The following is a 27,242-nucleotide window of genomic DNA, read 5'->3' on the forward strand; positions in this document are numbered from 1 at the left end:
TTTAGGGACTACAGATTTACAAAGAATTATGTAGCTCCAAGGAAGTTCAGGTAGAGAGGCTCTGCTTGTCTGGCAGAGGATGAGATGCTTATGTAAAAATTAATTACATTTTCCTCATATCTCGTCTCCCCTCATGCACCCCCCTCCATTGTTCTCCAGAGCCTCGTTTTGCATATGTAGCTGTGGAAAAAAGATGAATGAGCTGAAACTAATTGCTATTCTAGAATGTGATCCAGATGTAAGGAATCAGAGTCTTCTAGTTAGAAGAGACCTTGGGGATAATCTACTCCAACACCCTCGTATTTCAGAGAGCAAAAGTAGCATTTGGAGCAGACAGCTAGGTAGTAGCAGAGTCCAGAACAGGGCCCCCAGGTGTTCTGTGTGAGGCTCAGTCTGGTGTGCTGTTTTCCCTCTTCCTCTTGACATAAACTGTCTAATTTGTGTTTCCCGAATGATAAAAGTGGCTAAAGTAAATTCTGAAAGTCCAAAAGCTTTATGTCATTATGCAACTTCAGGTATCTCATTCTCTTTCTGGCTCTTATTCCCTTCTCCTCATAAAACCAGCTCCTTCTGTCTGTGGAGTCTTATAGGGAGACTAGGTCAAGGTTGAAGTAGCCAGAAGAAAAGCTCATTTTCTTGATATACTGGTAAAGAGATGCTCTCCATAACTACTGAGAGTCTCATGAGAAGGTGTGAAGGTATCCGAGACATCGGGGGGCGGGGGGCTAGGATATGGGCAGTCAAGATGTTTTGTATTTGGTAAGTTATAGCAAAGCACCATTTTAGTGGTATGTAAAACACATAGGCTTCAGATTGAGATGCATTTGAAAATGCATTTCTTCACATATATCATTTTCCATAAGAGCCATTGTAAAGCTAAGGGCCTCCTTAAGTATACAAAATAAGCCTTCCACCTGTGAACAGTGGTAGCTGCACTGCATTGTGTTTAGTCTTCTCTTCTTAAATAACGGATTTCATTGACTGTGGCTTTTTTTATATGTTTCAGAAAGCTGTTGACATGCTTTTGGACAATGAAGATAAAATTTCAGTGAGTGTGATTTGTTTTTATATGTGTTACCAGATGAACGTCTGGGACTCCTATAGCTGTGAAGAAGAGAGTTTATCAGATAATTTTGCAGCTGGCTTTCTGTCCTCATGACTCCACCTTGAAACTTTTCTTTTTTGTCTAGATTAAAAAGGTAGTGGAAGAATTGGAAGACAGACCAGAACTGCAGCATGTGGTGAGCACGGCAGTCTCCTCCTTTTGCCCTTTTGATTGACCGGTGGGTGAATCATCTTTCAGTATTGGTGCGAGGAGGATACTGGAGTGAATTCTTCAAGGAGGTTAATATTCCAGTTGGCGGTTTCACCACAAACAATGTTCTGTAATTACCAAAATGCAGCATATGCTGTGAATTCAAGGTCAGGGATTAATTGTAGATCAGGCACTTGAATTTTGACCCACAATTGAATTGTGATGGAAAAAAGTTACCAATCTATCTATTATATTACTATAATATAAATATATGTAACATAACTATATATTTAACTATAATGAATGTTTTTGTGTTACGTCATGTCTAGGAATAAGCACTCTCCCTCTGTAATTGCCATTAAATATAACCATGGCATACATCACAGTAAAGGCCAGTATGGCACTGCAGATACTGTACCAAGTTCTGCTAAGGAAATGTCAGACAACCATTCCATATCCAGGACCACAGAGCGATAAAAGGGCAGAGCCTCATTTCTTTTGTCCCTCACCATGACTATAGCTAATTCCATATTTATGGTGTGCTATTGGTGGTTGTGTAATTAAGGCCTGTTATTCTAGATTTCTTTGGGGGGCTACTTCGATTCTCTGCATTGCATCATCATGAGAGTAAAGCAGGAATAGTTGTTTTCTATGTCCTTTAAAACTTATACAAGAGAAAACTTCAGCACACATAGGGATTATATCAGTAGGACTATGGGTATCAGATACAGTAAGTGCGCTTGTATCTTTGCCCATCTCATTGCACTGTAGGAGGAGGCTTAGGGAACAGAGCTTTTTTTTCAAAAGTCGGTTTTCTGCTTTGAAGCTTTTGAAGACTGCAGGAAGGGAATGAGAGGCACCTTTTTTTCTCTTTTGCTCAGATGCTATTGCTGCATTGTTCATGATTGGAAATCTCAAGATTATCTGCTTCCCTAAGCAAGAATCCACACTGCTAGCCACCTTGGGAATTCATTTATAAAGTAGTGATTTCTGACCTACTTAAGCCACTAGACAGGATTACGGGCAGTAGCTATCTGTGTGACAGTGTAATCAGTGCAATGGTAAAGTGGTGGCACAGCCCACACTAACATGGCTCATCTTCCCTGCCAGGCAATGGCTTGTCTCTATAAATTTGACTCAGCATTCATGTGACAGGGCCTCCCCGTCCTGTTTGCACTCTGGGAAACAGCACCACGTATCCCCGCTCAACACACTGATCCCAGTGCCAGTGGACTGGCGGTGGTGTTCATCAGACCTCTGCCTGGCACATGAGTTCAGTCTACTTTTTGTACTGCTCCATTTTGCCTTAGGAAGAGGTGAACAGGAAGCCTGAAGATTGGTTTCTTAAGGTGCATGTGTCCATGGTTAGGTGTCATCGTGACTAGATTCAACAGCGATAACAAACATCAGTGCATTTACAGTCTTAGCTGCAGGGCGGCCTGGTGCTCTATGTATGTTGTAAACCAATCCACTTGGAAACAGCCACCCAAGGTGTTAATGCGCATTGCGGGATTGGTGATTAAGTCTTCCCGTCTTCAGTAGATTGTGGGGTTTTTGTTTACATTTAATATTAACTAAACATTGAATTGTTTTCTCACTTCTGAGTACTGTATTGATAGACTTAATCTTGCCTGTGAGGAGAAAGTGAATTACTGATTTCCTCTGAAGTCAATTAACCTTTTTTTCAGACAGCTAGGGTAAGGAATCAGTTTTGAAAACTGTTTCAGAACACCTGCATTCTTCTTGATTTTTACTTTGTATTTTTGTTTTTGATGTTACCAGTTTAGGCAGCATTTCATTTGAAGAGTCAACAAGGAGGAGATGCAGAATGTATGGAAATGAGTTTAGTGCCCGCTACTTGAGTTTTTAAGAACATATGCTTGTCCCAGGATTCTGCCCTCTTTTATGTAAAATAATTTTTATGACCTGGGAAGACCACTCATCTTTTTATTTCTGAGCCAAAGCAGATATCAATGATGATATTGACAACTACTGTCATTAACTTTTCTGTAGTTCTTGGTGTATGCTAAGTTCATTGGTTCTGAGTGATTTCGTAATGGCAACTCATTTAATTGTCACAGTAACTCAATAAAATTTTTGTAGATAAACTGAGTCTCAGAGTGATTAATGACTTGCCTAAGGTCACAGTTGGTACGTGGCAGAGTCAGGTTTTGGGGCCCTTCTAGAGAAAGTATCAGAATCCTTTGCTCTCCCAAAGGGTTTTCCTTTCCACTTCTCCATCACCTAGAGGTTTTCCCTGAAGACTGCTTCTCCCCCAACCTCTCCATGGCAGGTGTTTAGAGCTAAAAATAGCAATGTTAGTCAGGTACTGCTTTTCTTATTTTAATGGATCACGGCTTATCTTTTGTTCCTTTTAGTATTTGCATAAGCTTTTCAAGAGAGACCACCATAAGGGGCAGCGTTACCATGAAAAACAGATCAGTCTTTATGCTGAATATGATCGACCAAACTTACTTCCCTTTCTCCGAGACAGTACCCATTGCCCACTTGAAAAGGTAAGGCACAGGCTCCCCCACTTGTACACTTTGGATGAAGAGGTTGTCATTGATGGTAAGTTGTTTGTCTTTCTTCTCTTCCTATCTCTGTTCATCCATCTCTGTCCAGGGGGAAGACCGTTGCTCTCAAAGAAGTAGGTTTTTGGCTGGGACATTCTGTCAAGAAAAGGAGATCTCATTGGATTAGACTTTGGTGAAGAGCTGAAGCATTTCTGTGATAGGTTTAATTGGAAGAACAGTTTAATCCAGGGTCTAGGACTTAATCAACCATCAGGCAAAAATGATATATTAGGAGTCTCAGTCCATCTCCCAGGATCAGAGTGACACCTCAGAGTCAGAGCCTGGGAGGGAGACACAGACTGTCCTAAGCCAGAAGCAGTTGCTCCAGTCAGGAATCAGGTTTGATAAACAAGGTCATAGCTTAGGTCCTGCATCCTATCTTCTTTAAGTGTCTACCCTATGTTTTTCTTTATTTCTCCTACATCCTACATTCCACTATAATTATCTGCTTACTAGTCTCTCTCTCCTGGAAATTCTTCAAAGACAAGGAATTTGTCTTACTCATTTTGGTAAATCTAGTACCTACCACACATTAGACATTTACTAAATGTGTGTTGCATCACGAGTGAGAGAATGAATGAATACATTATATACATGCAAGGTCCTAGTTCAGGCTAAATAAGGACTAGTAAGTTTTATGAGACTGCTGTTTCAAAATAAACTGAAGTACTTAACTATATATGTGCTAATGACTGGGCAGCCTTAAAGCCAACAGTATTATGTCCTACAGTTCTCAATACCATCTACCACTAACATCTACAAATGTCTGACTAAATTTGGATGGCCAGATGCTTTTGAAAGTCAGCTGTGTGGACCAACAAAATAAAAAACATATTTGACCCATTAGAGATATGTGCAAAGAAGCTGGATGATAACACAGTTTATGTACACTTAACAACTTCCGTGTATGCTTCCTTAGCCCACGATGATTAAATGCATTGGAGTACTGTGAACCAATTTAGCTCAATGGATTTTTAAAGTCCACAATTAATGAAAAAAATCTTGCCTGCCTGTTAACTTATAAAACAACGTTAGCATTTTATATTTGGGGCCCTAAGACATTTTCTGAGGACTTAATTTGGAAATTCATTATCTTACTCTAAAAGCAAAAACAGATACTACCCTTTTCTCTCACCATAGGACTTTATAACCTGGCAATAGAGGGAGAATCTTATTCTTTGAACAGTGCTCCTTCATTTGTTTCTCACTTTTCAAGAAAACGTTGTATATTTGCAGAGAGGATGTGGCAGTCTCCTGAAGTCTCCTATTGACCTCTGAGACAGAGAGGTCACATGTGGGTGATTAACAGCCCTTCCCATTCCCTAAGCACAAGGTGCAGAGGCGCCACCCAGGTTCCAGTATCTCTATATCGCTCACACACTTTATGCCCACCTGGTTTAAAGTTTTCGGGTCTAGTAGTACTCAGTGGAAGACACCCTGCTCCACCCAGTAGGGAGCAGCAGAACGTTGCAGACCTGCATGTGATGCTTCCTACACATATGGCTTGCTTAGAGCATTTGTGTAGACCTTGTAGAATTTTTCTCTCTTGTCCACTGAAAACAACATATTGAATGTAAAAGAACTCAGCACAAGCATAGTAAAACCAATTATGTTTTAGGCACAGTTATTTTTAAAAATTTATCTCATGTGTCCCACTGAAAGAGAATTTTGAGCATGGATTAGAGGTGGCAATGGTGGAAACAGACCATTATAAGATAATCAAGTAGTAATCCATATTTTTAGGACTCCCTAAATAGGTTTTCATGTTTCAGGTTATTGAGACTTCTTCATAGGAGATTATCTCTTTGTCAGGATCTGTTGTGGGAAATCTGTATATTTGTAGAAAACATAGCACTCTACCCTATCAGGTACCCAAAGCTGTCTTAAAGGAGAGGTTCATGACAGTATTACTAACTCAAGATTCTTACTCCTTTTTCCTTAAAAATAAGTTCTGGTTAGGTGTGGTAGCCCACACCTATAATCCCAGCACTTTGGGAAGCTGAGGGTGGGAAAATAGTTTTGGGCCAGGAGTTTGAGACCAGCCTGGTGAACATAGCAAGACTCTGTCTCTACAAAAATAAAAACATTAGTCCAGTGTAGTGGTACATGCCAGTATTCATAGCTACTCAGGAAGCTGAGGGAGGAGGTCTTGAGCCCAAGAGTTTGAGGTTACAGTAAGCTATGATTGCACCAGTGCACTCCGGCCTAGGCGAGAAAGCAAAACTCTCTTTAAATAAATAAAAAAGAATAATAAGAAAGAATTCCGTATATACTCAGTCATCTTAGAAACAAATCCCTTTTGTGTTTACATGTGACATGAAAAGCCATCATATGTACCAATTTGTGAATGACAAAGTGGATTTCTCCAATTAAACGCATCCCAAGCTTGCTAGTAAAGGGCACGGAATACCTGTCTGCCTGTTTTGTGTAAAGAGCAACACATAGAAAATGTGGTCTCTTTTTTTCCTGAATATGAAATTGAGAACTTTAAAATTATAATGCCTCCCTTTTCCCAAAGAAATTTCTGTCTGCTTCCTTAGAATTTAGAGATTGTTGAGTCCTGTTGGTACAAGAGGATTTTTTGTTCTTTGTTTCTACTTTAAATGAGAAGTGTTTAAGCTTTCAAAGGCATATTCAGAACCCATTGATGCACTGTTGTTTATAATTTACCTCTGGCTGAATAACACTATATCTTTCTAATTTTGGTTGTCTTCCTTTGCTGGGGATTGGCTAATTGTTGAGAGGAGGTGATTTCAGATTGGCAACTGATTGAAATCTTCAAGAATCTAGGTCAACCTTATTTTGAATTGATTGAAATCCCACAATCAATAGTATTTGGCCCAAAACTTTGGAAAGATCTTGACGTCACATCAAAAGCCCTAGTTATAGTTATCAAAGGCCAGAGTTCAGGATTTAAAATCACCAGGACTCTGAAATTCAAAAATTAATCACAGACTTTTATGAAATTGTTTGTTCTAAAGGAAATACAGAGTTTGTGGGAATTTATAACATCTACAGCAATTTTTAAAGATAATAAAAATTATTTGTAGTTCTTTTGTGCTTTATAATGTATGCTGTGCCTTCATGTATATTGTTTTATTTAATCTCTAAAAAAGTGCAGTTAGGTGGATAGAGTCATTTTATACATGACAAGCCAAGTCTTAGGGAGCTGGAAAAAAGCCTAAAGTCTAGAGCTAATAATTAGTTGAGGGGTCAAGACGTAGAACCTGAACTTAATTTTAGGCTCTGTATTTTTTCCACTATGTTGGGGAATCATTTTCAGGTTTAAAAAGTTAATGGAAATAACAGTAACTAAGGTATTTCCTAGTATTGCAAGAATCATGAAAGATTATTTTTTTTAACTGTTAAACTGTCCTGTAATTTACAGATGTGGTCATCAGGCACTGGTTTTCATTTTGCAAATCTGATTTGCTTGTGCCTAGAGTGGTTAAGAGCAGATCATCAGTTTTATAGTTTGGCAGATTTATACTGGAATTTGTGATCGCTCTCATATCTAATAGTATTCACAAGGTGGCAGTATTTCTGAATTTGGAAGAATAAAGCTGAGAGATGCCAAGTTTGCAGATTTTCATTAAATAAATGTAAACAGAAGATTGGATAAAATATGACGAGATCAAGGATAGGTAGAAATAATTATTTAATTTACATTTGATAAGATTCTTATTAGTTACCCTCTTTTCTAACTTCATTCTTTACCTTCATACTAAATCAGAAAGAGGAGAATTAAAATATTTTTTTGCATCATTTTTTACTCAAGTTCTATTATTATTCTGACTTTTCACTTCTATTTTCACTGCATTGTCCGTGTGTGTGCGCGCGCGCATGTGTTGTGTGTGTGTCTGCTTTAAAAATCTTAGTTTCCCTACTGTCTCCTCTAGAGGGAGCACCATGGTCCAGGAACATTCAAGAATCTAAATGCTTTCTTTTTTATACTTCACTCAAAAAAATTTTTTTTTTTTTTTTTTTTTTTGAGACGGAGTCTCTCTCTGTCGCCCAGGCTGGAGTGCAGTGGCGCAATCTCGGCTCACTGCAAGCTCCGCCTCCCGGGTTCACGCCATTCTCCTGCCTCAGCCTCTCTGAGTAGCTGGGACTACAGGCACCCGCCACCACGCCCGGCTAATTTCTTTTGTATTTTTAGTAGAGACAGGGTTTCACCGTGGTCTCAATCTCCTGACCTCGTGATCCCCCCGCCTCGGCCTCCCAAAGTGCTGGGATTATAAGCATGAGCCACCGTGCCCGGCCACTTCACTCAAAATTTCTAGAGATTTCTAAAGTCCATTTTCTCATTTGTGAGAAGAGGATGATTGAAGATACTGTTAGAAACTCATCATGAAACATCTAAAATTATGTGAAATTGAAATTTCAGAGACTCAAATTATCTTTGAACTTGGTGATACTCATCTGCTTGCATTCCATGTCATTCCTTCAGCTTGCCTTCAGACATTTCTTCCCACATGACTTTCTTTTTGAAAGTATATACAAGATCTTATAGCCTTGCTATTCTATGGCATATTCTACAGCAATGGAAATGTTTTATAATCTACTCTGTCCAACATAGTAGCCACCAACCACATGTCACAATTGAGTATTTGAAATCTGGCTATTGCTACCAAGGAACTGAATTTTAATTTAATTTAATTTTAATCAATTTAAACTTAAATAGACACATAGAGCAAGTGGCTGCTGTCTTGGATAACTCAGATGAGGCTTCAAACTGCAAACTCTTTGTGGTTTGAGACTAGCATGTTCTTAAGCATTCTCATGTGCGGAAGAAAATGGGTAATGGTTCTGTTTGAAATCTTGAATGGTATTTTAAAGTGTGTAAGTGAATTTCCAAGTACAAAATTGATTCATGGATACCTTTTAATAATAAATTATTTTAAGCAGCATGAATACTTATCGTTAGTCAGACTATCTTTCTCTAAACATTCTCCTTATTCAGTTGTATTACAGTGTTCTGTTTATCTGTGAATGGCAGTCCCACTCAACTATAAACTCTCTGTATCTTAACACCCAGAACAAATCTAGGCACTCAGTTGGCTTCTCAGTGATTTTTTGTTTGAATCCCGTGTCCTCTGATGTATTTGCACTATTTTGCTTTATTATTTAACTTCTTACTTAAGTTTTTTGTCTCCGCAGTAGTATCACTGCAGGAGAGTGAAGAGTTGGTAAGAAAGTTTCATCATTTACAATGATAATTGACAGGCAAGACCATATAGGAATAGGTAAACCATATTTTTAATCAAAACAAAGGAAGATTTTCTCAGTATTAGCTAGGATTAGATTCAACTGTGAGTGATAAAAATCCCAAAGTAATTGTGGCTTAACAGAGCAACAGTTTCTTTTTCTGTCATGTGGAAGTGTTGGTGGAATGGCCCTGCTGAGGGCAGCATGCCGCAGGGTCAGAGACTGGGGCTCCTTCGTCTTGTTCATCCACCTTGGGTGACCTTGACCTCATGATGTAAGGTAGTGCCATCCAGTAGTGGAGAGTCAGGGTAAGGGAAGCATTTCAGGCAAGGGGACGCAATGGAGAGATGAGCAGAGGGAGGTGAAGCTGCACAGGAATTCAGGGCTAGGTTGTGCATGCTTTGTAAGTCGTGGTGGAGATTCTCAGCTTTAAGTCTGAGTGGAGCAATGCAATAGAAAGTTTTGTAGGCAGGGTATGAGATAAGGTTTCCCAGGTGCACTCATTCATCATACTGCACCCGGTTCAGATGCCACTTCCCTTTGAAGCTTCTCACAAGAGGACCACACAGTTTTGGTGTCCCTCCTTTGTACACATGGACCTTTGTTCATGTTACTCTAATCGTGGAATAATGTGTTGTCACATCTCTGTCACTTCCTGGACCCTGAGCTCCCGGGGGTGGACTCATGCTGCTAATGCTCCTACTAGGCCTCCTCCTTTATTCTCTTCTTTGTTTTCCTCTTACCTATAATCATCACTAACATTTTTATTATTGTCATCTTTGCATCTCTATCCAACCTGACCCTCTAGCACCCAGCACAGAGCATATAGTAAATTTATCCTGATTAATTTAGAATTAGTAAGTAATTTATCAATATATAGTAGGTCTTCTTTTTTTTTTTTTTTAAGACTAATGGAAATGCTCTCATCTGCATAGTTGCTCCTTTTTGGATCCTTCTTGATCATCAAAAGTATTTTTTTCCTTCTCACCTTTGACAGATCCTTGAGCAGAGTTCTCTTTCAGCCCCTGTGATCTGGCAGTACAAATATTCCTAGTAAATTCAATCATTCATTCATTCATTCATTCATGCAGCATGAATTCATATTTCCTGAGCTTATGGTATGCACAATACTAGGAAAGTTCAACCATGAGCAACATTCCTTACATCTTAATGGAGGGAAACAGAGCTTAAACAAATGACTACAGATTTGGAAGGAAGCAGTGCTGTAAAGAAACCTGAAGTAGTGTAAAGAGAGAAAGCTTAGTGGGAAAGGCCCTTTCTTTTCATTTGGTGTTTTGTTTTCTACTCTTGCTCATGAAATGTTCTAAGTAGCTTCAAATATGTTTTAAATTGAATTGTGTAGAGTCCAGTACCTCTGAGAGGTAACTGAGTGCAGCCAGTCTAGGGAGATGTGTTCTTTATTTGTTTGCTTTGTTTTATTTTTAAAGAAAAGCTGTGGAAAAATTCTTTCAAGTGTAAGTTTAAATGACTTTATTACTATTTGTTCTTATTTGATCGTCTATAGTAACATTTTTACCCTGCTTTAATTGAAGGCTCTTGAGATCTGTCAACAGAGAAACTTTGTAGAAGAGACAGTTTATCTTCTGAGTAAGTAGCTTTTATTCATTTTGGTCCCCATAAACTAAGAAATGGGATGACAACATGAAGTAAATTGTGTAAGAAAGGACATAGGTTTTAAACCAATGTAACACAGAATTTGAGCCTATTTTTACAATAATTTAATATATGAAACAGACTTCACGCACAGTAAAGAAGGAAGAGTTGTTTAATAAATGTTGAAATAACATATTGGTAATGTATAATCAACATATAAAAATTTATCAGTTTATACCTCACAACATAGATTAAAATAAATTGTAGATGAGTTGACAAGTTTTTTCATTTTAAAAAAAATTATAATCAGCTTATATTACCATCATATTGGTAGAAAATAAATAATCACTTTTAGAAATGACACCCTAAATAACTAGAGGAAATGCAATTGAATACCATAGTTTTGGAGAAAGAGGAGAGCTTTTTAATATAATCTAGGTGTCAGGGTTCCTGGTCTTCTGGCTCCTACCTCCACATGAGTCACAATTTTTGTACCATGCATACCAAGAAACAAAACTTGTCATCTTTTCACATTCTTCCAAAATGAGCCACGTGCATGACAACAACGTGGGTTGTACTGAGGATTGCATAATGTAGCATATAGCATAGCATTCATATTTGGTGTTTCTCCATTGTCACTTTCCTGCTGACCTCAGTAGGGTTTTTCCGCTTTACGCCTTTCCCTTATACAGCACTCACCCTCACTGGCCTCTTTGCCTCTGTTGAAAAATAATCCAAATCTTCTATTCCCATTTATATGTATGCAGATTCATGGGTGCTCAGCCACAAACCCAGAACTGTCCAGTTATAGCACCTGCCCTTCTTAGGAGAAGTGCTTTTGGGGCTGATTTTGTTACTTCAGCATGTTTCTGGGGTTCTAATCACAATTTTAAGTAGCTCATCAATTCACTAATTCCAAACAGTGTTCTCCCCAAGAAATATTTTGGTGGAATAAATTTTTGTCATATTGTCTTAGAAGCAGTAGAGGACTTATAGAGACATGTAGTCTGATTTTATAAAAACTTGATAATCCTGTAAACATTTTAAATAACCATTTTTAGAGACATAAACTGTGGAGATAATATTTGTAAGAAACACAAAATGCTGTGGAAGGGGTATCAAATGGGATATCATTTCATTCACAAGCCAGGTTTTATCAGTTGATAATGGCTGTGTGCAGGGGGAAGGATTCAAGATCCTTTACTAGTTCCTGCAAGCCCAGAGACAGGGGTAAGGGTGACAACCTACAACCAGGCAGCTGTTGTCCCTCCGCTGAGTAAGGCTTTCTTACATGTACTCTATTAAAAACTCATGGAAAATTTTAAACTATTAAAATGCCATAGATCAATGAGCAACGTATGTAAAGACGATTAGCCAATAGAAGGCATGGTTGATAAATACTTTCATCTCATGAGGGTTATTGAAAGGCTTTCCCCTGAATATGGGAGAGAAGAAAATGAGGTAGCCCTCTGATAATTGAGTTTGCGACTGGCACAAAGTGTATCAGAAAAGTGATATGCACAGCTACCTCATGAGGCAGAATGACTTTAGGGCCTTTAAACGTCTTAAGTATATCTGCATGTGAAGGTATTGACCTCCAGAATATATATAAGTCTATCAAAAGGAAGTCAGAGTATGACAGACCTGGCTTCAAATTCACGGTGTACTATTTAGTAGCTGTATGATCTTAGCAAGCTACTAATATTTCTATTTCCTCTCCTATAAAAGAGGAGTGTTAGTAGAACATGCCTCATAGGGTTGTAGTGATGGTTAAATGATGTCATTTATATGAGGCACTTAAATGATAACTCAGCACAGAGTAAATATCCAGTAAATAGGAAATACTTATTTTGCTATGTTATAGACAGTAAATGTTGGTGTCACATGAGAAAATAGCCTTGTCTTAGCTTTCCAACTATGTAAACAAATTAAGAGATATGCAATTTATTTAAAAAAATTATTAAAATACCTTAAATGAACTCCTTCTCCCGTCTTCACCCCACCTAGGCCGAATGGGTAATAGCCGAAGTGCCCTGAAGATGATTATGGAGGAATTACATGATGTTGATAAAGCAATCGAATTTGCCAAGGAGCAAGATGATGGAGAGCTATGGGAAGATTTGATTTTATATTCCATTGACAAACCACGTAAGCATAAAAGCCATCTGTGGTTATAACTTTTTTTTCTCTCAGTGTAGCCAGTTATGTCTAGATTAAAAACTATCTCAAGGTACATTGGGTTAAAAAAATGGCAGTGTACCTACAATAAAAATAGGCCAGGTGTGTTGTAATGATTTCCAATACTACTACGGTGCTGGAAAACCTGGAGCCTCGTCACTTTGCATTACCTGAATGTGATGAAGAACAGGTGGCTACACAGTTTATTAATTGTGTCCCCATGAGGCATATTTTTACCTGCTGCAAGCAAACTGAATAAATGTCATCTGGGTTGTGTTGGTGTGGGTTTTATTGTTTTTAGCTTGTATATGGGAGTGTTTATAGTTTAAGTGTATAGACCTTACCAGTCTTTTTTGTAAACATGTAACTGTTCTGGACATTGATGATATTTGGATGTTTGTGTTGTAGTATTTAGCCTCTTTCCTGCACTATTTTTATCAGTACAGCACCCAGAGTTTGTATTTCTTGGTCCTCAGCTTGACTATTTGCATTGGGTCTCCCATTTTGGAAAGGAAAAAACAAAAGCAGTCACCTAACAGAAACCCAGCTCTTTTGAAAATAACTAGCAGTAGTGATTTGAAATTTCCTCTTTCCTTTTTTTTTTTTTTAAGTTTGGTAGGAAGTCTTTATGTTCATGTAACTACCTTAATCTGAAATTGACTTTAATAACTATCCTCTTGACAATATAAGGAATCTCACTTGTAAGTAGCAAGATAAAGTAGTAGTTTAAGGATCTCAAGAGGCAAAGTGATATGGCAGAACATATCATAAATTTGAGGCTGGCCTGAGTGAATTTGGGCACATTACTTATTAGCTGTGTGACCCTGGAAAAATTAAACACCCCATTTCCCTTGTCTGTAAAATGGGGACACAGCATTCCTACCTTGCACAGTATTTGAGGAAAGTGCGTGTAATACCTGAGCCATAGTCAGTTGTCAATAAATATTATTTGCACCCATTTGATGCTAAAAACTGTATTTTGAAGGCAAGTAATCATTTGTTCAACTGTTTTAAAACAGTTATTTACTTTCTCCTTCTTGTCTTAAGGAGCGTTAGTTCTTGGAAGTTTAGAAGATTAATTCTTAAGAGTTTAGAAATTCAAATGGTTTTAACACTTACTTTGAAGGAAATAATTTTTTCTTTGAGTTACTTTTGGTCTAAAATTGCATTATATGCAAATTATGTGCAAATAAAATTGCATTATAATGTTGCTTATATGTTCATTGTAATTGCATTATAATGTTGCTTATATGTTCATTGTTTTATGTGATATTTTGTAGCATTTATTACTGGCTTGTTAAACAACATTGGCACACATGTTGACCCAATTCTACTGATTCACCGTATTAAGGAAGGAATGGAGATTCCCAATTTGAGAGATTCCTTGGTTAAAATTCTGCAAGACTACAATTTGCAAGTAAGTATCCTTTCTTGGACAAATGAGCATCTGAATTAGTTGACTTAGTACTGGATAAATATTTCTAGGGTTTATGTTAGGTATCAGTTAAAAACTTTCGATTTTATGGTTACATTTTATTTAGGCCCAGATATTTAGAAAACTGTTCAAATAGAGTAATTAGAAACATCACCTTTAAAATTGTGTTGTCCAGTAATACCTTAAAGGCCTTAAGAAGGCTATTTGATTCTTTAGCTATCTCCAATTTTCACTTGTTTTTGAGCAGACATTCTTACATTTGTATGGTTAATATAACGTGGAATTGAGGCGAGTATGAAAGCAGTTATAGTGGCCATTAGATCGGGCCACCCCAACGTTTTTAGGGAGAATAAGTATTGTGTCCATTTGAGGGAATTAACAAAATGTTTTTCGGTAAGATAATTTTTCTTGAAGCTGTTCAGTAATCTGTTGCCTGAAAGCTGTTAAAATATAGGATTTTATTTAACCTTTTGTCTGTTTTCTAGAATAGTGCAACTTTATTATCCTTGTTAAATCAGAATTTGTGATAAGAACAGTGGAACTCATTATTTCCATATAAATTATTATACTAATTACAAAGCATCTTAATCTTTTCCTTAAAAAGACTCTAGCAATTACTATTTTTCAGGATGCTGGTAGCTTCTACAGAACTTGAATGAAAACATTTCCTTAAAAATTCAGACTGTTGTTCTTCCTCTAATTCACTTGAAAATGATGTTTTGTTAATAATGGATGAAATTGCTTTCCTAGAAACAATTTTTGCAGGTAAAGCCAAAAGAAAAGGCTATTGGCTGGGGACCATTATGATGTGAGATCTGTTGGGCCAGGATTCACCATGCAGGTTGCAAAGTAGAGGTCTGCCTGCACTCAGGGTAACAGCCTTAGGTAAGAGGCAGGGTGGAAAGGAGAAGATACTGCATGAACATTGGTGGCATCAAAAACAGATGTAAGAGATGAAAGGGATGGCAGAGCTGCAGGGACAAGAGGTTGTGCCAGAGAGTGCGATGTCAATGTTTCTGAAGTGGAGTCATGGTGTATACATGTTCAAAAAGTGGGATGATGGTAAAGGTCATTTGTGTAGAATTAGTAGAGAAACTGAGGCCACAGCCTTTCTGAGTCATCCTAATGGACATGAAGCCCGGGAGGAAGAAACAAGATTCCCTAAGCCAGGCTCCAGCTTCTCCACAGGGGACAGTGGTATTAACTGGACAACACAACTTTAAAAGTGAAGAAGTTTAAAGACGGGGGTGGGGGTATGAGAGATCATGGAGCCTTCACTCAGGAGGGCTTTGTGGGAAATTGGGTTCATGGGAGAGAAATTGGTATTCGTTAAGCCAAAGAAGTAGATTACCTATTCTGCAAAAAGCTTAACGATATACAGGCATCTATTTCCAGTGGGATTTGGAGGTTTGCAGATGACCCAGGGGAAAGGTTTTTGGAAGGAGAATGAGAAAGTCAAGAAGGAAGTAAAAATATGGGAATGGGTTAATAGGCAAAGAGAGTTGAGGTGAGGAGCTGGCCTTTTATGCCGCGCCCTAGGAATCCAGAAAGGTGACGTCCCTGCCTGGGGAAGTCACTAATTTTGAAGGTCAGAATTGGGCTTTGGTGAAAGTGTTTTCAGTGTCAGACCTTATAAGCCTCTGGGTGTGAGTGAGCTTCATAATGACCTGTACTTCATTGACCCCTACCAACCCCAGGCATGCCAGGATGTGCTCTAGGTTTCAAATCCACATTTGATGAGAAGTCATTTGGGTGTCTCTGAACAACCCTCCCCCAAGGGAAGTAGTAAATAATTGTCCCTCTGCCTTTCAGCTGTAGTGCAAGAAGCTTGGCCTCCAGGTTAAAAGTTGTGCCTTTCTTTTTTGCCAGCCTCTGCAATGACTGCAAAACCACATAGTGCATCCCTCTGACTAGGTCATTCTTCCAGAGAACCAAGCTCATGGGCACCACTGTGGTCTCAGTGTTCGTTCATTTTTAATAAATAAATTTGCATCGTTCTGAGTCAACTGGAAATAAAAATAAAATTATTATTAGATGCAAAATGAATGCCTAACGTAAAAATACCTACTAAAGAAGCTGCTAAATCAATATTTTTTCTTAATTAGAGCTTTTCCTTAAGATATGTAAGTATGTAGTTCAGTAATGTGTTAAGGAGGTTCAGAATTATTTAGCCAGTGGGTCCAAAAAGCTGTGGTTGCCTATGAATCCCCCAACCAAGGAGTGGCTTCTCAGAGGGTGAGGGAGAGATGAACAGGGAAGGCAGCAGAGCCTGTGGAAACTGCTGCATCTGGAGTCCCCACTGGAGGTCAGGCATCTTGTTGAGAATGCAGACAGAAAATGCTCTCCGGGGGCAGGTTGTTCAAAGAATTCCAGGTGTTATTTTTCACTCATAGATAAAGAGTTTAAAATATTTTTCTGCTCTTTTTACATGATATATCAATGACCACTTAATGTGTTTCCTTTCTCTGGCAACCTATTAGGGTTCACTGTAAAAATAAATCTATCCAGAGAGCATTTTGCAATTTCCAGAAGGATTTCACATGCATGTTTTTATTTTATTCTTTTTTTATTTTGTATTTTATAAAACTATGTTGTTTTTCACATACTCTTACCTAGCAAAGTAAAAAATTAGCAACCCTATTCAAACTGAAAATTGGGGAGAAATTTTGCATGTTCATCAGTTTCCAGGAATCTGGAACTGACTGTGTGTGTGATGGGGTTGGGTGGGACAGTAACCCCAGGGGCTATCAAGAACCATTCAGTAATGTAGGGATCTATGGTCAGATGTTGGGGAAATGTTCTCACAGGGCTTCTCAGCACCTTTTCTTGCTAGTATGCATTGGGAATCTCTAAAGGGAGATTGACAAAATAGTGTACAGCATTTAAAACTTACTTGGGCACTGCTTTGGGAGATCATTCATTAGCCGGTTAGAGAATGTTGTGGGAAAAAGTTGAAATGAGTAACTCTTCTGCTTTTAGTTTCACGTTTTCTAAAATGTAACATCTCTCTTCAACTGAAGGTTAGCATCATTAGGTTTGTTAGATGCCTATGACATGACATAGTTTAAGGAAATAGTATAATCAACTACATCAGCAGTGTTTAATTTCTTTAACTTTCTATGTTTTTATACCTGGCTACCTTGTTAAATGTTTTTGTATTTTCTATTTTTAAAACATTATAAATTTAGCATTTATTTATTTAGTGTTTATGTCCTTTTTTGTAGTTGGAGGCTTTTTCCCTTGAGAATTCCAGCAGCTTTGTTCTTAAACACTTCTGTTGATGGTTTTATTTGACAAACATTTCATCTTCACATTTCTGTAGGAAATATCATCTTCGTTTTACAGATGAGAAGATTGTCTCTCAGAAAACTTAAATGATTTGCCAGTCTGGGAAGGTGATGAACTGGGTTTGAACACAGATCATCTGACTAAATCTCATGCCTTTTTTTAATCCATGACTACATTACCTTTTACAGCCGCAAGTAATCTCTAAAAATCTGCTAATTAGAGTGGGGTCTTAGTTTTTTTCATTATGGGTAACACCTCTTGGGAAAAGAAAATAGCAAGCATGTTTTAACTTGCTTCTAAAGAGGTGTCATGGTGCGGTGGAAATCTCACCAGGCTAAGCCTCCTGAGTCCCTGGTGTGAGTCTAACCCTTAAATAAAGTAGCAGATGATCCTGAACAAGTCATTGCACATCCTTGGACCTCTGTTTTCCCCAGAAAAATAAAAGGGAGCAGGAGCTAGATTAAACCTCCATCTTAGATGCTTTAGGGGCTGCAGACATTCCTAAGGCTAACTGGATCTAAGGCATTAGGTACAAAGCTGAATTGCCTGTAGGCCAACACCTGCCTAGTTAGGTTTCTCTACATTTCTCTCTGGAGCAGGATGTTCACCTTTGGGCACTGTTTTGGGTCTCCTGATTACAAAAATTTCAAAGATCACTACAGAAACCTGTGACTTAACCTTTACAAGATGGACACAACACTCAGGAGTTTCCACTGTGATGGAAACTCCTCTGGACTTGTGTTATTGTGGTGATTGACCCCCATATTTGTATCCTTTTACATTTGGCAGAATCATGCCACGTGGTTCTCCCAGTAGGCCCTCGCCCCTGCTTTGCAGATGAGAAAGTTGAGGCTAGAAGATGTTGTGTGATTTGCCCATGTCATGCAGTAGAGCCAGGATTCCAAGCCTGTGCACTTGGTGCTGCTCTGCCTCCTGCGATTTGGCAGTTTTATATTTTCTTTTCATGGGTAATGCTTGCCATTACTCTTGCTTTTGATTTATGTTTTATTTTGTCTATATCTATGACCAAGACTATGGTTATGAAGTTTTGTTTTTATTTTTTATTTTTATTTTTTTAGACGGAGTCTTGCTCTGTCGTCAGGCTGGAGTGCAGTGGCATGATCTCGGCTCACTGCAACCTCCACCTCCCTGGTTCAAACGATTCTTCTGCATCAGCCTCCTAAGTAGCTGGGATTACAGACACGTGCCACCATGCCAGCTAATTTTTGTATTTTTAGTAGAGACAGTTTATCCATGTTGGCCAGGATAGTCTTCATCTCCTGACGTGATCCGCCTGCCTTGGCCTCCCAAAGTGCTGGGATGACAGGTGTGAGCCACCGTGCCTGGCCTGTTTTTATTTTATTTTTTTAAAGATAGATAATTCTCTCCCCAGCTACCAATCTTAAGAGAAGCATTGCCCAACTTCCTTTTCCACCAACTTTCAAAAGTGGTGCGAATGTGGAATCTCTGCATGTTGAAAGTAAGGTCAACTCACCTGATGAGAGAGGGAAAATCCACCGTGTACTGTTCTTTTTCTTGAGATAGAAGCTTTGTAGATGAGATTTGCCACTCCCTATGATTAGGTTTAACTATTTGTGAATGCTTTTGTTTGTAATCCGTTTATAAGACAAATATGTGCCAAAACTTTTTGGTGCTCATGCTTTCAGTTTTACAATTATGATACTCATCCTCCTTTATATTCTAGCAGTGTCTTTCTATTCTAGCAGTGTCTATGAAGTTCTATGTGAGTGCCTTGTGGTACTTCATTTATGTTATCTCTGGATAAAAATGGACTATCTACATAGTGCTGTTGTGTGGTCTTCACATCATATCCTGTGTATCTCTCACTGCTGGGCCCATTTGGTCTCTGGAGATACATTCATTATACTGGCAGTTTATACCAGAGTCACATACAGAATTGGCATGGAAGACAAATAGGCAACTGTTGTCTTTTAAAGAGCAGTGGACATGGTATTTGCAGACCTGGGCTGCTGTTCTGGCTTTGCCATTAACAAGCCTATGGAGACTTTGGTAAGGTACTTCAGCTCTCTGGAACTCTGTTTCCCAGTTAGATTAAGCCAGTGTTTGTGAAGCCTGGCTGCACACCAGTATCCTCTGGATTCTTGTGTACATTACATAGTTTCAGGCACCCAGCCCAGATCTGCTGAATGAGACTCTCTTGGGAAGGACTAGGGAACATGTCCTTAAACCACCTTGATATTTCTTACACACCTAGTCTGGCACTAGTCTATGTATTGAAATTTGAGAATCTTGAGATTAGATGATCTCTAAAATATCTTTTGTTTCTAAAGTTCTTAACAGAGGCATTTTATAAATATGTCTTTACATAGTGAATACAGCTGCATATTTAATGTTAACTTAATATTTTAATGTAAGCCTTAATATTTGGGATCTAATAAAGCAGCTTAGATTTTTAGGTATAATTGGGGTTTATTTTTCACAGGTTTTTTTTTTTTTTGCCTTAAAAATGACATTTATTACTCGGGAGGCTGAGGCAGGAGAATGGCATGAACCCGGGAAGCGGAGATTGCAGTGAGCCGAGATCACGCCACTGCACTCCAGCCTGGGCGACAGAGCAAGACTCCGTCTCAAAAAAAAAAAAAAAAAAAAAAATGACAAATTATCCATCTCTTGGCTCCCTTCCCTCGCCTGCCCTGTTCCTCCCAACTGCCCCTTGGATTGAACCCTGGCTGGGGCTAGGTAGCAGGACAGCCCCTCTCAGATGAATTCAGCAACACTGATGGGCGTCTTCCTAACAGGGGCTATCAGAGGCCTTAATGTCTCATGGAATAGTTGTTTTCAAAATGCCATATACTTGATGACTTATAAACACATTTATTCAAATATATGAGTACCTCCTGTGTCAGACAGTATGTGCTAACAGGACCTCCACAGGTGGTCTCATAGACCTGGAGATGAGCGAGACGCAGCCCTTTGTTCATGCAGCTCATGATCTGAATTGATGTTTCTGGGAGAAGTAAAATCCTTAACACTTCCATTTGGTTAAACTACGTGCACTGTACATACAGACACACACACATACACATATACACATGTACACACACAAAGACACACACATGTACACACACATACCTCATCCAAACTGGTAAACTGATTTCAGACATCTCCATGCCTCCCAAAGTTATTTTCCCAAATTTGCATTTGCTGCAGTCCCCATAGTCCTTTATTTCCCCTATCTCTACTTTGCAATCCAAATGGGATAAGAGGAAATAATGGCTTCTTTCTTACTAACCTTTTTTTGGGCCTACATGGTCTTTTTTTTGACTCTCAGTGTATAAGCTCCTAATTTTCTTCTAAGAGAGAGTTTTTGAATTTATAAGTTCATGAAATAAACTTTTAAGACCAAATGAGATTTGTTGTTTTCCTTTTGAAATTATTTCAGTTTTGCCTTATCACAGCTTTTAGGTGACATAGGTGGCCTGTGACAGCTTTTAAAATTAATTTGGTACATCCATACTTTGTGCCATTAGAAATTTAAATACAATTGTGTTTATAAAATTGTTTCTGAACTCCAACATAAGACCTTAGGATCTCTTTCCTTTCGTATATCTCTGCAGTTCATCATTTTTCTAAGAATCCCAGCCAAAAGCAAAGCTTTTTCAAGAAGAATTCAAGTCCCATAGCATTGTGACCTAAAGGAAGGATTAGAAGTGAGGGGAAAAGTTTCTCAGTCTAACCCCATGTCATATTGGGGGCTTTTAAAACCAGGTAGCTGTCTGTCATTTGCAATTCTAATGAAAAGCATTGCAGTATGAACAAGGCAATGTCAGCAAAATGTTTAGTGTTCGAAGAATCTTTTAAAATAAAAATTTCAGAAACTTGGCAACTTTTGATGGCATTTTTCCCATGGCCGCTGTTTCTGATGAACCATAATAACTTTTCTGATATACAGTCTTTTATTGCTTTATAAAATCTCTGTGGGTCTGGTGTTTTGCTTTTGGTTGGGATTATTATCAATGATGATGAACTGCAGAGAAATAAGGAGAAAAGGGGAAGATAAGGCAAATCTAAGTTCTCATGTTGGTTTTCAACAGTTGTATTGTAAATTCATTCTTATTTAAATTTACAGTAGCACAAAATATAATATGCAACAGATTGTTTACAGAAGCCATAGCTGGTTGACTTCAAAATGACGAAAAGAAAAGAATAAAGATCACATTGATAAAATATGTAATTTAGAAAAACTTAGAACTATGGAAGGAAACAAAATAATATTAAGAAACAAGAATCCTGGAGTAGGATGTAAGAAGAAATTAACCCCTAGATTTGAATAATCTTGGGAAAATACAGGAAAGTCCCGTAAGGAAAATAAATCTCTGAAAGATAATATTGTACTTTCTAAGCTATGCCTACAAGTATTTTTTAAGATGAAAATTAATACCATTATGAAGTTGAGGAAAGAAAAGATTGGTTTATCCTCAGTGAAATTCTTTTTGTTTTGTTTTGAGATGGGGTCTTACTTTGTTGCCCAGGCTGGAGCGTGGCAGTGGTGCAGTCACAGCTCACTGTAGCCTTGACCTCCGGGGCTCAAGCAATCCTTTCACTTCAGCCTCTGGAGTAGGTGGAACTATAGGCATGTGCCACTGTGCCTGGCTAATTTTTTTATTTTAATTCTTTGTTGAGACAGGGTCTCACTATGTTGCCCAGGCTGGTCTTGTCTCACTATGTTGCCCAGGCTGGTCTTGCCTCACTATGTTGCCCAGGCTGGTCTTGAACTCCTGGGCTCAAGAGATCCTGCTATCACAGCCTCTCAAAGTGCTGGGATTATAAGTGTGAACTACCACAACCATCCGATTGTCAGTGATACTCTAATAAGAGATATAGATTACAAAGCAAAGGTTAATAATGGTGCTGTTTAATCTGCCAAGTAGAGATATTTCATAGAGAAGATGTTTCAAACTAGTTTTAAGTTCTGAAAGTGATATCAGAGGCTGTCCAACATAGAGAATAAGAAACCAGGGTAAAACAGGAGGAAACAGGTGAGAAAGTTTTTAGTGGGTTAAAAATGATTGATCTTTGAAAGGCCAGTTAGACATACTTTGGCAAACAAAAACTACTTTTGGTGTGAAGGAGGACATAATCTTCAAAACTGCATGCTTATAAGCTTCTGTAGTCTATAAACATTCAGGAAATATCACTGAATGTATTTGCAAATTCCATAAAGTTTGAGAAAAAGGCACGGGGAAACAACTAGCATAACCGTAAAAAACAGTCCGTGCAGACTAAGTTTCCAACACCTAAAGTAAGCAAAGAATACGAGTTTATATCAATATCTTTGAAAACTCGGAAGAACTGAACAATTTTCTAGGAAAATAGTAAGTTGTAAAAGTTTACTCAAGCAAATAGAATAGACCTGTAGTCATTAACTAAATTAAATTGGTAGTCAAAATGTATAGCTACAATAAAGGCACATATTCCATAGACAGTTTTAGAGACAAGTTTTATCAATCCTTTTAAAAAATAGGGGGCTGGATATGGTGGTTCATGCCTGTAATCTCGTCACTTTGGGAGGCTGAGGTGAGTGGATGGCTTGAGCTCAGGAGTTTGAGATAAGCCTGAGCAACATGGTGAAACCCTGTCTCTACTAAAAATACATAAATTAGCTGGGCGTGATGGCTCACGCCTGTGGTCCCAACTACATGGGAGGCTGAGGCAGGAGGATCACTTAAGGCTGCAGTGAGTTCTGATCATGCTACTGTACTCCAGCCTGGGTGGCAGAGCAAGACCCTGTCAAAAAAAATTAATTAAAAATAATAAAACTAAATAAAAACAAGCAACCTCTGTTTTACATTTACTTTTCCAGATAATTGACTGGAAAAGTTCCTCAGTTCCTTATGGGATGCTAGTGTAACTCTAATACCAGCATTATATGAGGGCAGTATGAGAAAATTATAGCCCTATCTTTTTTTTTAAACACAATTGCAAAAATAATACATAAATCAATAGCAAATTGAACTTGACCATTTATTCAATTGTTAAAAGTACATCCATATATAAATGTTATTAGTTCTCCCTAAAATAATCATCTGTATGTTCAGTAAAATTTTAATCAAAATCTCCAAAGAATTTTTCATGGAAATTGATAAACTGGTCCTAACATTTACATAAAAATTAAGGGTAAGATTATTATTCAAGATGGAAGATATTTTTATTAGATATCCAACTTAATATGTGGGAGTATAAAATGGTATATAACCACTTTGGAAAACTGTTTGACATTTACTTGAAAAATTAAACATACACCTACTCCATGACCCAGGAATTTCACTCGTAGGTATTTACTCAAGAGATGAAAATCAGTTCCATAAAAAAATCTGTACAAGAATGTCCTTTGGATTTCCTTAGTAGCCCTAAACTGGACATAAACTCAACATGCATTAACAGGAGAGTGTACCTCAGGGTTGTTGCCTCTTGGTGACAAAGTAGGTGCCATATCACTAGGCTTTACATCCACACTTCATATGGCACATGCAGGAAGCAAGGGGTTTTTTTTCCTAATGAGGCTTTGCTTTTTTATTTGAAAGGGCTGCTTTCCCAGGCTAGATGTTTATCTCGTTGACCAGCTCTATGTTACATGAGCCCCAGCCAGCTGTATATTTCAGTTGGACACACACTAAATGAAGTTGGAATTGTGTTTGAAAAGAAGGAGCAAGAATGGTAGAGGGCAAGAAGGTGTCAGCTGTGTCTGTAATACTTTATTTTCTAGAATGAGATCTGAAGCACGTGGGAAAATATTAACAGATTTGTTAAATCTAGGTGGTAGGGACTGGGTCTTTTTTTCTTTTCAGTTTTTTTTAATATTTCATATTTTAAAAAGAAAAATAGCACAAAGTAATGAAAGATAGTGCTCAGAGCAAGAGCAGCAGTGATCAGTGCCATTCTGGTCATTGAAACCTGAATAACAGAAGAGACTGCATGTGCCCTAAGTATGTAAAGAACATCACATTCGCAAGTTAGAAAGGAGATGGGGAAGGTGGTGATAGTCTGTGGTTGGGAAGATAGGCTGGGTAAGATGACCTTGAAACATGGCAGTCATCCAAAATCGTGAGTGTGAAGGTCAGAAAGGGGTGAGGATGACCTGCTTACGCCAACTGCTGTGGCATCTGACTTTCGGCCATCAGTGTCTTTATAAAAAAGACACTCATGGGAAATTCCAAATATGAACTTTTGAGGGTGAAATGAATGTGAACAACAGCACATTTTTCATGAGTCACTGATGGAGTTGCTACTAGGAATCCATAGTCAACATAATGCCTTGTCATACGTCTGATGTTGAAAGCAATACCTGTAGATTGTAGTACATTATTATCTTGTACTGTCTTCCTTCACTTATCACCTTTAATTGCCTACAGATTATTACAGATGTTATAGAATAAATGCTTACATTCTATAGAGGATAGTCTCATATTTTGAAATACCTGCCTGGGATCATATAAATGAAACTTAAAATGTTTTCCTGTTTTTCTGATTTGGAGCCTTGGATTTTGACCAAATAAAGTAGGAAATAGCAGTAAGCTGTATTTGTGTGCTTTCCCCTCTCCCGGCTGTTTGCCTCTGAATAATGAATTTTCCTAGAAAATGCTTTCTACAGGCAGACAGATTGTACCTGTTTAGAAAAATGTAATCCTGCTGAGGAGATGGTTCCTTCATGATTTGCATATCTTGCTGTTTTCTTTTTTAGCTTACAGACACAGTGGCCTCTGTCTAGACTGCTGGCTCTGCCCTTCTCTTATATTATTCATGCCATGGGCCTGGTGCTCAGTGGAGCACCCACTGAGAGTCAGAGCCATTTTTGTAAATTGTTTTATCTGAGATGTTGTGGTTGAAACCATTACTCTTAAGTTTTTTATTTTTGTCTTGGAGGCTAAGCAGCTTTATATGTTTGCTTTTAAATTTACCTAAAGTTTCCTGACATCAATATTTCTTAGCTATCTTTCTTACTGTATTTGTTATTTTTCTCTTCTACCTGTATGTTTTAATGCAGTCTGTTAAAATTTTAATGTGTTTTTTAAAAAATCCAAAAAAAAATTGATTCCTGGTAGAATTTTAAAGAATAAAACTTCATAGGCAGTTTCTCAATTAATGTAGGAATACTAAAATAATATAATTTCCTGTTCATCAATACTAGAAATGGCAGGCATAGAACTTTAATCTAGACATTAGTTCTGTTTTCCTGAATATTAATTTGTCTTTGTGTAATTAGGGAAAAAAGGCTTTTGGCTGAATTCAGCCAAAGCCAATGCTCTTCGGGATTTTCAGAGGAACACGTGAACCTCTGAGGATAGAAGGCCGCGGCTGGCTGCTCCCTTACTTTTCTTCCCCAGTGGCATGAATTTAAAACTTATGAAAGCGAAATACCCATCTAGCTTGTTGAGTCGAGAGTGACTTCAGTATGAAGAAAGCCGAAGTGCCCCCTCTAAACAGTAGCACTTGCCCCTGAAAGACACATGCTTCTCAGCCTTGGAGCTGGGCTGCGGTGAGACAGCGCTATTATGTGAATTTCTGTGATGTGACACGTGTAACTGCACATAACTACATATAATAAGACACATAGGGCCCGAAGGGAGAAGCCACAGGCACAGCCCCAGAGCGTCTCTGTCCTTCAGGCCTTGAGTTTCTCCCTCTGAAAAAGCAGCAACAAGTTCTGGTTAAAAATAATAATAATCATAATAATAATAAATAAAATGACATCTGGCTTATGTGCACCTCCTGGAGCCTCTCAGTTTCCTACTAATACCTAAGAAAACCCAGCAAAGGGTGGAAGCTCACACTGTGCCCCACAGAATAGGCATGAAAGGTAAAGTGTCGCCTGCCCTTGCTGTTTCCCCACCTAAAAGCAGGGGAGGATCTTGGACCCCATCGTGCCTCCAGTTCTGAAATAGAACCTTGGTACCAGCCAGAAATGGGCATCATCCTCCATTGTGTGCTTCTGACTTCTGAGGCTGCCAAAGCATTGTGATGTCTCTTGTCATTCTCCGGGCAGGAAGTGGGGAAATAGTAAAAAGCCTACAGAGGAATAAGAAAAATGTGTAAAGAAACAAAAGCTGTAATGCTGGGGTGAAGAATAAGAAAAGGACTCTTGTGACAGAATATTCGTATCCATGATCATTTTTCAATTGTCAGCCCTCCCAGGAGTCACCAAATTTGAAGGTTATTGTAGTCAGTTAATACCACACACACACACACACACACACACACACACACACATACACACACATACACATACACACCCCACATTCATAGCACTATGCTGAATGGTTTGGATTGGATTTGGAAAGAAAAAGGTTGCAGCCTGGAGGGGATTTAAGACAGAGCTTGTATCTGTTTAGTTTATTACCTATACCCTGTACCCTGTACATGATAGGGACCCAGTACTTATTTGTGCAGTAAATAGATGAATTTGTGAAATAAATGGATGATTTTTGAATAACAGGTTTTCATTCTGGGTAAATATCTGAAGAATGGAATGAGCACATGACATAGGAGCCAAACTCTGCCCAAGAGAATCTGTATAAGGAAGCCCTCTGAAGTAACAATAGGGTTAGTTAATATAGGGCCTTCTTTGCCAGACTTTGGAATTTATGTTTGATTATACAAATGCTACAGGAGCCAGTGTATGGTTGGAAGAAATGATGAAATGATGCAC

General features: G+C 38.3%; 1 protein-coding gene across 3 annotated transcripts in view; it reads left to right on the forward strand.

The window, feature by feature from the left end:
- The window catches only part of VPS41 (VPS41 subunit of HOPS complex), a 192,025-nt gene that overhangs the window by 158,779 nt on the left and 6,004 nt on the right, over positions 1–27,242 (forward strand). For all 3 annotated transcript variants that reach the window (XM_030795990.1, XM_030795989.1, XM_030795991.1), the window contains 6 exons: positions 1,007–1,048; positions 1,191–1,241; positions 3,634–3,771; positions 10,593–10,647; positions 12,661–12,801; positions 14,112–14,248. In XM_030795990.1, the coding sequence (XP_030651850.1) occupies positions 1,007–1,048; positions 1,191–1,241; positions 3,634–3,771; positions 10,593–10,647; positions 12,661–12,801; positions 14,112–14,248 (564 nt within the window). The remainder of the gene's footprint in view (positions 1–1,006; positions 1,049–1,190; positions 1,242–3,633; positions 3,772–10,592; positions 10,648–12,660; positions 12,802–14,111; positions 14,249–27,242) is intronic.

The sequence above is a fragment of the Nomascus leucogenys genome, chromosome 17 (genome assembly GCF_006542625.1).
Source record: "Nomascus leucogenys isolate Asia chromosome 17, Asia_NLE_v1, whole genome shotgun sequence".
NCBI lineage: Eukaryota > Metazoa > Chordata > Mammalia > Primates > Hylobatidae > Nomascus > Nomascus leucogenys.